The 14,121-nt window shown below is 39.9% G+C and overlaps 1 protein-coding gene across 4 annotated transcripts in view; it reads left to right on the top strand.

Moving 5' to 3' along the window:
* The window catches only part of ARHGAP6 (Rho GTPase activating protein 6), a 319,166-nt gene that overhangs the window by 270,753 nt on the left and 34,292 nt on the right, over positions 1 to 14,121 (top strand). For all 4 annotated transcript variants that reach the window (XM_066545353.1, XM_066545354.1, XM_066545356.1 and 1 more), the window contains exon 3: positions 6,589 to 6,660. In XM_066545353.1, the coding sequence (XP_066401450.1) occupies positions 6,589 to 6,660 (72 nt within the window). The remainder of the gene's footprint in view (positions 1 to 6,588; positions 6,661 to 14,121) is intronic.

Below are 14,121 nucleotides of genomic sequence, written 5' to 3'. Positions count from 1 at the left end.
TTTCTTTTGAAGTAGGTGAGATTTCCATCAGTTTTGCCTTCTAGATGAGTTCCATGGAAACTTATGAATACGTTCTAGATAAATAATTAAGTTGTCTACCACTATCACCAAGTTCTTACTGTTCAACAGTAAAGAAATCATGTATAGTGCAGCTTTTAAACTTTCAGCAGCTGAATCTCTTAAAACCTGCACAGCTGGACTTCGTAATTTGTCTGTGTTTCATTTTAACAATTAGTAGTGCCTTAGCCCAGAGGCACTGAAGGCTAGGTCTGATAAGATTCACTAACCACAGGTTACCAGAGAGTCTGCTGGGATGTGGAAGAGGTGAATTAAAAGCACACTTTTGTCTGCTGGTTGTGGATTTTCTCAGGTGGTTGCACTGTGTGCAGTGTGTGTTGCTGAGAGCTTTGTTTCCTGCACAGTTGACTTTCCCCACAGCTCTCCTGGTTTCTCACAGTTGCCCTGAGAAGGGTTGGGCTCAGGTGCTGCCCCTGCCCAGCCCTGTCCCCTGTGCACAGCCCAACAGGAGGGACCTCCCTTCTCCTGAAAAACTGGCTTTGACTGCAGCTCTGTCCTTTTCATGCTGGTTCTTCTGCCATGAGCACAGTCCTCAGGAACCTCTCAGAGAGGGGAATGCTGAAGCTTGTTTGCTGCATCAGAGGAAAGCTGCCTCTGTTGTGTGTGTGGTGCCTTTGGTGAGCAGCCTCTGCCTGCTGCTGTGGGCTGAGGTCTGAGCATCTATGAGCCAGATGGCACCTGGAAGGCCACAACTGCAGCTGTGGGATATTCTTGAATGATTATGGCTTTTCTTCCATCAGCTGCTGGCTGACAAGCACAAAGAAATGCTGATTTAAGTCAAAATGAAGTAAAGCATGGAACATAGACTGTAAGGACAAATGGGACAATAGTCCAAGGCTTCTGAATACACACAGTAAACTGCATCACTGATGGAGGTCTTGTGTGTGTATGGCTGAGGCAAAGGGTGAGTGTGAAAAGAAATATCTGAAGGCTCAGCCTTCCCCTTTTTGTATTGCTTTATGTGCCAGAATCCTGTTTCTCTGGTTGAATTTTATCTTCCATTTGTGTTGCAGCTGGCAGTGCTTTGGAAATTACTGCATGGGAACAGGGCATTTCAACAAGTTTTTAAAAATAAATATTTCAAGATGAACATTTTTAGTCACAGAAATGGCTAAGTAAAACCAGCACCCTCTTCTTCAACAGAGCAGCCCCAAGTGCATATTCAGAAGTAAATTTGCTTTGTATAGTGACCCAAAGAAGCAGCTACAACCACAAACACTGTGCAACTGTCAGTGAATGAAGTGCAGTCTTGCCTTTATTGTGCTCTGTCAACAGAATTTAGCAGTGTTTTCTGATTGACAGTCTCAATTACTTGCAGTATTGCACAGGCCACAAAGACTGCAGCTTGACATTTGGCACACAGGCTGGCTGTGGGAGGCTGGCACTTGGGAAATGAGTTGCTCTGGGTGAGTGAAGTGAACCACCAAGTGCTCAAGAGAGGTCTGACTTTGTGCTTTGTGGTGCCATTGGCAGTAATTTTCAAGAAAGAATTTATTACAATCTTAGAAGATATATTCTAATTTTTTTTTCTTTAAGTGCTGTTAGATCCATTTACTAGTGGGTATTAAGAAAAATGGCCATGAATAGAATTAGAATTACTATGAAGAAGTAGTTTAGAATTCTCACAATATCAACCTTTTTATCCATTTCTGTTTTGATAATTGAGCTATGGGTCTGATAATCACTGAGATAGGTCCTCTTTTTACACTGTGTTAAAATAGCACTTAATTGTGGAACTTGACAAACATTCTTCACTAAATGGACAAGAAACTCATTTCTCTTAAGCAAAGGAACTTGCCAGTAAATGGGAAGTTCTCTTTGTTCTCCAACCCTGTCAGCAGCATATCTCTTATGTCAAAAGCCCACCGAGTTAAATTAGTTTAAAGGATTTGTATGAATTTATGAATTAAGTTTTTGAGTAATAGAAAGTGTTGCATTAAGTGTTTGAGTAATAGAAAGTTACTTGCATGTAAGTAACATAAAAGGAATATCATTCTTACAGATAATCCACCAGTCCATGTATAAGGAAAGTGCTGAAAAATCCTATTTTTGTTACAGGTTCACTTCAAGCATATTTGAGAGGGTATTTTTTTTCATTATCTGAAGCCTAATACTGTAATATTGTCCCAGAAACTATGTACAAAGCTTGGATGCTGTTGTACTATTTTACTGCATAATTTACTAATTAGTAAAAGCACTTTGGATTAGGGCTTCACAAGATATTAAGTGACATAATGTGAAACTGTTAGGCCAAGACTTTCTGGGTATTAACTTTGTGTACCACTAACTGTATAATTCTGAGCTAAAGCCCTATACCTAATTTGTGATTCTTTAGCTTATGCTGAGCAACACTTCTACCTACCAAATAGACTTGTTCATTTCCAGAAACATAAGTTGAAAAAAAAAAGTACTTGAAGTAAATAGTAACAGGATTCAACCTGCACTATTCTCTCTCTTGCAGTCCTAGAAGGTAGGTGGCCAGTAGGTGGTCTTGTGCAAAGCAACAGAACAATAATTTTAAAAATGTACAAAGTTCTCTTTCTTTCTTTTCATGTTTTGACTGTCATAGCTGAAGTTTATATATCCTCAGTGTGAAAATGACTTCTTATTACCTAGCTTGTAGAACCATGGTCTCACTTAGAGAGAAATCTAAGCCCTCAAATGGTCTGTAGAAAATCTGGGATTTGATAGTATAAATACTAAAAAAATTGTGCTAGTGATGACACTGCAGGTGAATTTCAACTTTAACCCAAAATATTTAAGTTTTGATAACCTCAGAAGTCAGACTGTTCAATTCTTGTAAAAGGTCTGTAGATCAGTATAAATAATCTTGTATTCTGTAGGCTGTGTGGTTCACTGGCAGAGTCCTAAAGAGATGACCTAATTTTTCAAATAGAAAAGTCTTTTTGGCACTAACTGAACCTGGAAGTGCTCACCACTTTGGAAAAACAGGTCACGTAGCAATTTAATGTGCACTCAGGAGTTTGATTCTAGACTCTTGATCTTTAAATATTCATTGTGCTAGTCTTAATAAATAAATGCCTAGGGAGTGATGTATGCATTACAGTGAAAAATGCAGCAAACATATAAATTAGTAAGTACTGTACAGATCAAGTCCATTTCTGACAAACAAGCTGATCTGCACAGCTGTCTGCACAGGTGTCCTTCAGGAAAACAGAATGGGTTAGCAAAGTTAAAAAACCTCAGCCTCCTTCACTGTGACAGTTGTCATTTGAGTGCTTCTCTAGTCCTGCTGCTGTTCTTGAGTGGAACCTGTTGAAGGAGCAGTGTATTGTTGATCTACAGAAAGAAGACATAAATTGAGAATTTATTGACACAAAAGGCTGGATAACAGCCCAACAGCTTTTACCACTTTATGTGGTTTAGACTTTTCCAAAGTGGAAATTAAAAGTAGCAATCCATCCATACCTAATAGCACTTCAGACTGATACAATGCTATTTTGCAGAAGTATTGCTAATTAATTAAAAACCATGCAGTAGGTACTAAGAGTGGGTAATGATGCTTTGCCTGTTTCTCAGTAATGTTTTGGATATTAATTATATTTTCAAAACCACACTGCAGCTAATAAATACTAAGCATTATTATTGTGAATGGGATTAATTTAATATGTAAAACTGCTGGCGTTTCATAAGTCTTTAAACACATTATGAATATTTCAGCAATGTTCCTGCCTGATGTGCCCTGTATTAACATAATTTGAAAACATTTATATGTACAGCATATGGACTGTAATTTATCATGTCTTTTGCTGGGGAGGATGAAAACTTGAACTGACCTCAGACCTCTTGGCAGATCTGAGCTTTAGCTTTTACTGAGATTTTCTCACCCTTATTTTTATATGCAACTCTTTTTCTCTTGCTGTGGGCTGAACTGTAAATTTAAATGAGCATAGCAAAACACTGCAAATTTTGATTCCTTCTCTCATTTTTTTTATGTCTCAGTATATCAATAAATGGGTTTTTGGAGAATATGACTCCAAATAAATATAAATAATCTATCAAAAAGAGTCTGTGAAGCAGTAATTTGAATTTAGAACATGGAAAAGAATTTGAAAATCGTTTTATAGGTATAAAGCCAGACCACAATGGGTAGCAGGGAACCTTATAAAAACAAGCTGTACTGTCAGGTGTATTGTAAGCAGGCTACCAACTATTCACTTTGCCAAGAGGTGAAAGAATTTCTCTTAAAAACGCAATCTTAACAACAGGAAATGTCAGAGGGTGTGAAAAGTCTGGGCTTTTCATCAATCAGAGTATGACTTTGAATTATAGCCTTGTCATGTGGCTACGAAAAAAGGGGAAAATCTAATCATAGACTGCTTCAGGCAATGAATTACTGCCATTATACTGCTGAACTCTCACAGTATCAGGGTACCTTATCCATCTAGTCAGCCTTATTTCAGAGAGATGAATTCTCACCACAGCAGGTGTGGGAAAGGGGAGTAAATATAACCCATAACCAACACTTGGCAATTGTACCTCAAGACAGGAACCAAATATCCGAGTTGTGGGTGCTGGGAGCCCTTCCATCCAGGAGGGCTGATGGTATCCTGAGGTGCATCAGGAAGAGCTTTGCCAGCAGATCAAGGGAGGTGATCCTGCCCATCTTCTCACCCTCAGTGAGGCCACATCCAGAGTGCCGTGTCCACTTGTGGGCTCCTCAGCACAAGAGAAACAATCTGCTACTGGCAAGGGTTCCAGCAAATGCCTACAAAGATGATGAGGGGTCTGGAGCATCTCTCTTGTGAGGAGACACTGAGGGACCTGGGCCTGTTCAGGCTTGAGAAGACTGAGAGGAGATGTCATCAGTCCATATAAATATCTCAAAGATGGGTGCCAAGAGGATGGTGCCAGACTTTTTGCAGTGGTGCCCAGCAACAGGACAAAGAGCAATGGCCACAAACTAAAACACAAGAATTTTCACAAGAACTTAACGCTGAGGAGGTCAGAGCACTGGAATAGGTTGCCCAGGGAGGTTGTCGATTCTCCTTCTCTGGTGACATTCCAACCCCACCTGGACAAATTCCTGTGTCACCTGCTCCAGGTGATCCTGCTCTGTGGGGGGATGGTTGGACTGGATGATCTCCTAGGAAGGGGCTAGAGTGCCTTCCAACCCTAACCATTCTGTGATTCTGTGAGATCCTGGAAATAACTGCAGAGTGCAAGTGGAGTCAGTTCAACCACCATTACAAAAAGAAAAAAAGAAATGTTACTTTTAAAATAAAAGGATATTAATTGGCTATAAAAAAGTCAGAATTTGTTGAGCAGTCTATCGGGTAATGATCTGGACTTGGTTTTCAGAAGGATTTGAGGGACAAGTATGGAGAAATAGCTTGTGTTCTCTCATTACCTCAAACTGCAAAGATGAGAGCTCATTACAGAGATCCACTTCACTCCTTTGTGGTATGTTCCTTGCTATAAAAGACTTAAGACTTAAGACACTGGCTTACACAACTAGGAAAATGTGTTGAGACACATTACTTGGTGATTCTCTTGCCCTAAAAGTGAAATGGATATGGTGTGCTTATTTTTGAGTTTTTACCATAATACAAAACCAGTAAGGGAAAAGGTACTTGTTCATTAAAGTTTATCTAGAGCAGTGTCTATGGTAGACTCTTTATATTACTTTAGAACTTAAAAAATTCCAAAGGTACAAGTTAAAGCAGGCCCCTGACTTAATCCCTGGTATTTGTTGAGACCTAATAAATAAAATTCTGTTTTGTTGACTTTTCATTACAAAAGATGCTGCTGAAGGAAATAATGATAGTCAACCTTTTGATATAATTGTTTCAAGAACCAACCTGCCTCTGATATTGCTTAAAACCACTGGTCCTTAATACCTAGGTGAAAACTTGGACAATATGTCGACTGTCAGAACAAAAACTTTTCTGAGGCTCTAATCCACCTGAACCAATCTGGACATGCTGTAGTCAAGTGCCAGCTCCCAACATGAGTTCAGCTCAGATGGGTCATGTGAAGGTGGTCAGCTATCACCCAACTGGTATGGCTGGTATGCAGAGTTTATCCTGGAGGTTAGCAATCCTCCCTTTCCAAATACTACCTTTAGTTCCACATCTGAATCACAGCCTTGTGACCATAGATGAAGGCTATTCTTTAGGATAAACCATAAAGCTTTTAGGTTTATGGTGCTTTGCTATGAAGAGCATCCAGCAAAACACCTCCATTGTTAACTCTTCAGTGACCACGCACGCGTGTGTAAATGTGCCCAGCAGCATGCTGGGGGTACATTTGTGTTCCCCACTACACCCTCAGTGTTTGGGTGAGCAAAGCCACACTCCTTTGAGCCAGAGGACTGTGACAGTCCCCAGCTTTTGTGAAATGTGCCTCACACCCTTCCTGATCCCCAGTGCTGTGACCATCTCACTCCATGTTCCTACAGCTTGTGCAGCAGTTTCCTCAGGGTTACTTCTCTTCACTTACTTCCTTTTTTTGTTTTCTTTCTTTTTTTTTTTTTTTTGCCTCTTACAGATGGACAAAAGAGGAAGAAGTCATTAAGAAAGAAACTGGACTCTTTAGGAAAGGAGAAGAACAGAGACAAAGGTAAAAATGAGTACATAGTTGGTGATCAGGTCTTAGTTTTGCATATGAGATTTCTTTAGTCTGATAAATACTTCTTGAAGTAGAATGTTGTTGAGCTGATATGCTGTCTAGGTATTTATTTTCAGCCTAAAAAATATGTTTTATCTTTTCTGTTTGACTTTAGTGTAAGTCAGATCTCTTCAACTGAAAGGTTTTGGTTTTGATATGGTTTTGTTGGTTTTGTTTGTTTTTTTTTTTTTTTCCCGAGGAAAAAAGGAAGGCTTAAAGGACTGTGTCTTTTCTCCAATTTTCTTTCTACCCACTTTCACCATCCAGTGCAGAATGTGGTCTGTATAACAAGATCCAATTCTTTACCTGCATTTGCACTCTCAATTTACAAAGCACGTAAACCCAGTACTGCCCAAGCAAGTCTGTTGGTATGCTTTTCTTTCTTTAACCTTAGGAAAATAACCATTGTTTAAAATATATAAATGCTTCAGTGCTACAGATCAGTTGGATTTTAATAAGCTCCACGTGACACGGATTTACGGATATGGTTGCACTCTTTTGTTTGGACACTAATCAGCTTTATGGGCTGGGCCATAATCCAGGGCCTGAAGTTGACCTGTAATTCAGAGCCATTTGAACCAAGTCTGAATACTGAGATGCTGGGAAGTGCCTGTGAAATCGCATGTAGGAAATTGTGCATCGAATTTTGTGTTCATTTTTGGAAAAATGGTTATAAAACTCAGTATTGATATCCCAGTTTCACAAACATGCACTCAAATCCAGGAATTTGTGACAGAAGAAGTGACCTGGTTACTCTCAGGTCCTCACTTTAAGTCTAGTTTAGCAGAAGAATGGAACTTTGAAATTCTACTGTAAAAATTAACATCCCCATTTTGCAATTAGTTTACAGAGTTGTCAAGAAGTTATTATTTTCATTTTAATATGTTTAATGAGTTAAAAATGCATGATTATTATTTTCTTGATTTAAAATTGGTTATGGAAAATATTTGTATTAATCTTTCTAAAATGGAATGTGCCCTGACACATTGGTTTGGTACATCCAGTGGCTTCTTGTATTATTACATTGCCAGTACCAAACTTTTAATTTTTTACAAGAATTACTTGATAGGTGACTGAAGCCACATGCCGGAGGAGTCATTAAGGAAGGGATTTAATGATTTTGTAGCCACCTTTGGGGGAAAATCTTTTTTGCATTGTCCTATTAATTCATTACATTTGGTTACATGGTAATTAGTCATTGCTATGGTTTTTTTCTGTAGTTGTTGATACAGATAAGAGTGTAAAGCAACATAATTCTGTGCAAAACCTGCTCTGCTCTTCAGTGTGCTTGCCAGATATTGATCTTCACAGGGCCTGTGAGGGGCTCCTCTGCATCAGAAAAGGCTAACCACATCCTGCGTTTTAAAATGTTTTGTCTCTCACAAATTTTTGGTGTACTGAGAGCTTTCATCTTTCCTTCCTTAGGGGTACCATGACTTCGGTAGTCTCTGTTGAAAGTTTATTTTTAGAAATTTGAGAGTTAAAATACATTCTGGCTTTTTTCCTCACATTTTTTTCATTACCATAGCAGATTTTAAAAATGATAAAGTGCTTTGATAATTCAACAAAGCCAGAATTTTGCTGTGTCACCCAAACTTGGTAGATCCTTGCAGTTGCACTTTCAGAGCTCCACCAATGCTCTTTGGTGCCTTGAGAAGTGAGAGTGTCCTTTTGGTGATGGATACAAATCCTTAACCCAGAGTTGGTCTTTATTCCAACTTCTCTGTTGCCAAAGATCTTTCAAACAATATTTTTTTCTTATATTGCCTTGCATTCTATTTTATTTCCTTAGCCATGGAAGCTATGGTTTATTTCAGCTAACCATGGTTTATTTCAGCTGACCTTTGTTTCTAATAATTACACAGCTGCACCAGTTGAGCACTTCAAGATAATATTATTTTCTGCTATTACACTTCTGCTTAGGGATTTTCTTTTGTCTCTACCTTGCATGGTAACATTTATACTCCATTCATATACTCCTCAAACCTTAGTAGGTTTGGGGATATACTTGATTTTTATTCTGAAGAGTTTTCTGAGTGCACTTTGCCTTTTAGGGTTCACTAGTTGCCACTAAAGATCAGCACTTTGTACTTATTCATCATTGTTTAAATTTATCTACTTCCTGGTTTTCAGCCTTGCTCATACTATCTGTTTACTTATACCAAGCATTTTTAGAAATCACTATGCTGATTCTCCTAATTTTAATTCCTTTTTTCTTATTATTATTTGAAATTCAGATGTTTCAAACATACTGCTTTTATCCTTTTTCTGTCCCATCTGCTTTTATAATTTTTCTTCCATCTCTTACTGTCTTATTCTGAGTTATAGAAGCTTTACATGCACTCTCCACTTATAAAGTATTATAGGAGCTTCTATAAAATAATATAAAATATTATAGGACCCTCTGAGAGGAAAATATCCCAGCACTTTTCAAACAGGAGAATCTGTATTTCTCTCCTTTAGGAAAAACGTGGGTTGGTGAATAAAAGTCCAGGAAATTGGAAAGAGTCACATTCTGAACAGGTTGTGTTAGCAGAGTGAAAAGAAAGGCATATCTACTCTTACTAATTGCCAACAGCAAATGTTAGGCAAAAATAGCCCAAATAGCAGCATATGGTATCTTACTTGTCAGGTTTTCTGACCATGCTTGGTCCTGGTGTACTTTTCTCTGTCCTTCTGAGTTATTAAAGATCATCTGCCATTCAGGTGCTTGCTGAGCAGAGTTTTAATGCATGACAGGAGAGGGAATGAACAACCAGGAGTGCTGGTTTGTGCCAGGGGGGCCATCAGCCTGGCACAGTGCCTGAAGGGTGGCTGTTTTCTGTGGGAAGCAGCAGCACCAGTATCTCCTCCAGCCTCAGGAGTCAGGGGGGACAGTGTTGCCCAGCTTTCAGCTGATGAGTTAGCTCAGGAAAGAAAAATCTACGGCCTTGTGCTGCTGGTCTCCATGAGGATGAGCCTGCTATGCTCACACCAGAATTGAGCCCCTCCACCTTCCCTGAGTAGTAGCCTCCATGTCACCTGGAGTCAGAGTTAACCTCCCTTGACATGCCTTTCACAGCAGGCTTGTTCTGTAGAGAGGCTATCTTCCATTTCTGGGCAGCTGCTCCAAGACAAACACTCCTCACTGTGAGCATGGGTGTGCTACACAAAAGGCTGGGAGCACGCACCCACCCAGGCAGGTCTCTAGTGCTCATACCTGAATGGAAAGCCTTCCTTCTGTTTATTTTGGGGGGTTTGTGGTGGGTTTTTTTAGTAACTAGTCAAGCTGCACCGTTGTGAGAAGAAAACAAGAGCAGGCCGCAGGATATCGGAGGGGGAGCAGGGAAGCTGATCACCAGACACTTCATACAGAGGTGATGCAGCTGCCTTAGTGCAGACTTCATTTCCATCCCTTCAGCATCACCTTTGTAAACACAGTTGCAATTGGGGGAGTAAATAATCCCAAACATTTTGTGTTTTTTCTATCTCAGCCTGGAAGCCCCCACACACCCGGACAAGTGGCTCAGGGGACCATGTTGTTGGTCCTGCCCAGAGTGTGGGCCACATGAAAATCTCCTTTTGTAAAGACAGACTCCTGAAGGTTAATCCTGACAGTCATGCAGCACCATGTGATTGTGTGTGTGGGTTGCAATCAAAGATAGCAGGGATGTGCCTGGCACAGGAGGCCACAGAGGTGGAAAGGAAGGGCCACCATGCTGCTCTCCAGGGATGCACGATGGAGGCCTCGCTGCAGCTCTTGCCTGGCAAAGCCTCTCCTTTAGCACTGACATGCACTGAACTGCTCCATGGTGTAGGTTTCTGGGGTTGCTCTCTCTGGAGATGTGCCACATCTCTCCAATTTGTGCCCAAGACTGTTCTTCGCCACCTGCTCCACCAGGCATCTATGCTTTAAAAGCATAACCAAAAGGAATAGGAATGGTGCTCATTTTTTCTAGGACTGTTTGGAGATTTAATAACTTGTATTTTAGGACTCAGTCCAATCTATGGAATTTTTACTGTCTAAGCTTCACATTTTATTCAGATGGATCAGTCAACCTGTCTGTTAAGTGAGAGTTTCAGCAACTTGTCAAGCTTCTGAAGGCCAATAAAGACACCACAGTGGAATTTAATGCATATTAAATGAGTTTCATATATCTTTGTCCTTTTTTATATCTGTCAACATCTCGTTAAAAGTGGAGAAATTGTAAAAGAAATGTTTTTTCAATTGTTATTACATCTCTGAGTAATTCACCAAAGCAGGATATAGCAAACTTACTGGATGTAAACAGACTAAACAGGAGAGCAGCACTCCACCCAGACACTTAAACAATATTTTCAGCTTCCATCCTTCAAGTGTTTTTGCTTTACCTGGCCTCCTTGTTATTAATGGCCATCATGACCCTCAATCCTACTGTCTACAGATGTCTCCAAACCTTGCCTTTGGCTGCTGACAAACACTACTCAGGCTGAAGGAGCAGTAACATGTCTGTGCTGCTTGGAAATAAGACACTCTCAGGATGCTGTCTGCTGGCAGCTGGATATTGTTCCCTTATGAATTCAGTGCTAATTTTTAAGGCAGCAGAAGCAGAGTCTTTTGCCATCCCTTTCCAGTGATGTGGGTGTCAGTGTAAGCAGGTCTCCTTTTAGAGTACACACAGGCATTCCTGAGAGGGATGCCTCCCAGAAATTACTTGCTCTAGAAGATTTTATCAGTAAACCAAGTTTGTTTTGCCTTGGTTCCAGAAAACCCTACAGGTTAACAAAGAGACCTGCTCAGAATGTATAATCACTTGTTATGTGATTGCTTGAGTAACTGAGAATCATCCCTTTTGCTGATGCTTCTGCATGGGATATAAATACTTGACAGGTTCATCTCTGGGGCCTTAGCACAGCTGCTGTGTATGCAGGACTTCATGAGAAAAGGCCTTCCTGGTAAATCTGTGGCATATGCAGATCCAGCAGATGTCCAGTTTTTCTTTAGTTCAAAATTCTTGAAAATGTCTTTTGTGTTTACTTCCTATTCATGCTCAGTAAATTAAGATATTAATTAATGTTTGCATTTGTTCTCAGTAATTCAGCCTATTGTGGTGTCTATGTGCCTGGGCACAGCCTAAGGAGGGAGCTGAATAAATGAAGTTTGTTTTTTATTGTAGTTTATCAGAAATTGGTTTTTTTAAAAGCCTTTCCACTAACCTCTATAAAACCATGCCTCTATAAAAACACTTTGAATATGATTCTCATGCTCTCTGAGCATAAAAAAGAGGGGGTTTAATCGACATTGTGTCATATTTTGTACTGAAGTCAAGTAAAGTACCAAATAATGTCTTTAATTTTTTGTAAAAACATCCCAGACCTACTCCCAGAAAAAAGCATATGTAATTGGGAGGGCCTTGTATTACTCCTTGAAGATCAGTGAGCTGTGAGTAGCTGAAGAAGAGATTTTCAGCCACAGAACTGATGCTGGAAACATTGTCTTACGTCAAATCTCCTGGAGTCAGTGCAGGTTTTGAAGAACCTTCAGATGGAAGGAGTTTTACAGTTCCCATTATGGACTGAGGTTTCTGTTTTCCTTGTTTTCTGCTTCAATCACTGTCTCTACTGATCTGAAATAATTGATTTCAGTTAGCAAAACAGAGTTACCCTGTCTGCTAGCTGGGGAGATTGACTTAAAGACCCCATTTAAATATCCCTTTAAAAGCTTGTTATTCTCTGATCTCTATTCCTGTTATTTAAATAGATATGGTACAAGCACCTTAGTAAATCTTGGTCACAGATTTTAGCAACCCAAAACCAGCATTTATGATGTACTTAAGAAATAACTCCAAATGCTAAGGACCCTAACCATAGTTACTTTTCACTTTATTAGTATTGAAAGACTCATTAGAATCTAGAATATAGATCTCACTGGCTCCTAATAGACTGTTAGGTTCTCTGGGATGGAAAGCAGTTTTCACCTGCTGAATCTTCAGAGAAATCTTTTAAACTATGTTTGGACAGGGTGACATGAGGTCAGGTAAGCTATAACCATGTGGGTCAACATCCTGAATATTATCATTTGATTAACAAAAAGGAGGATTTGGGATCACTGAAACTCTTATTTGATCTGGCTAGGAATTTTTCTGTGATATGCTGCTTTTTATTAGAAAATGATGATATACCGCCAAAGAAAGATTTCTTAGGAACATATCAGTTTCAATCAAAATTTTGTTAAGAATCTTGCCTCAGCTGCAAGACTGACTTTCTGGTAAGAGAAATTATGCACTTCTCCAAAATAGTAAATTTCCTCCTTTGCCAGTAAACACTGAAAACTGGAGTGTATTAAAAGTGGTGCTGGCTAAGGATAAAGTCTGTTTCCAAGCTGATTGCCCAATCTGCCTGGTTGTTTCACATTTTTACATGATGCTTTTTGCAAAATGTCTTTTTAAGCTGCCCAGTCTCCTCACTGAATAAGTGATCAATTTTTTGTTGAGTTTACAGAGAATAACTACCTTTGTAGCTTTGGCACTCAGTATGTATACAACAGACCAAGGTTTGAGCCAGTGCTTTAAGGTACATTTCTTCATGCAAATGAAACCTCTCTGACAAAGGGGATCCCCAGCACACATCTGTAAAAAGGCAGTTGGTCCTTTTACCTTTCTTGTGACACTAGAGCCTCAAACCCACACATCTTGTGATTTGAGTTAGTGCCCTTTCTCTCCCATCCAAGGGTTGCTAATTACTTCACATAAATAGCTTTTCTTTTGTAATGAATCTGAAATGTCAGAGGGGCTAACATTCACTCTAATTACCTGTCCAACCAGGAAGCTGTTGGGATTGAATGCTTCTGAAGAGTGGTGTGTGGAACATGCTCCCTGCCACCACAGCCCATGGTGCAAGCACACACACATTTTGCTGGGAACTTGAGGCTGCAGGCAGTCTGCAGAGGGGGGAACCGATTCTCTTAATTTCAACAAATGAGCAAAACTTTACTGGGTTTGCCAACTCTTTAATGTAATTACCACTGCCAGCCAGCACCACTGCCATCTGTATTTAGTCTGAAATTCAGCCAGTTGGTTTTCATCCAGTTCCACATCTCTGCCAGACACTGAGAAATCAAGGAAGTGGTTCATGTCCTCTGAGAAGGTCTACATCAGAGCAGCCTGGAGTAGAGGCTCATTGTCCTTTCTCTGGGCCACATTGAGCAAGAGCAAAAAAAAAACCTGGAATCCCACACCTGTTAGTTTCCAAGGAGGGACAACACCTACCTCAAAATGCCAGCCTTCACATACTGGAAGGAGAGGGTCATTTTAATGAACTTGTTTTATGAAGCAGTGCTGAGAGCTCATCTCCTGCTGATCTTGCCCCAGTTGATGTAGCATCAATGGCACCAGCCTGCTGTTGGGCATCACATGAGCTAAATAAATACTGCTGTCCTCTCCCAGTCTGAATCAT

The sequence above is a fragment of the Molothrus aeneus genome, chromosome 2 (genome assembly GCF_037042795.1).
Source record: "Molothrus aeneus isolate 106 chromosome 2, BPBGC_Maene_1.0, whole genome shotgun sequence".
In the NCBI taxonomy this organism is placed as follows: Eukaryota; Metazoa; Chordata; class Aves; order Passeriformes; family Icteridae; genus Molothrus; species Molothrus aeneus.
Note: the sequence above shows the minus strand (reverse complement) of the source record. Positions and strands in the feature narration are given on the sequence as shown.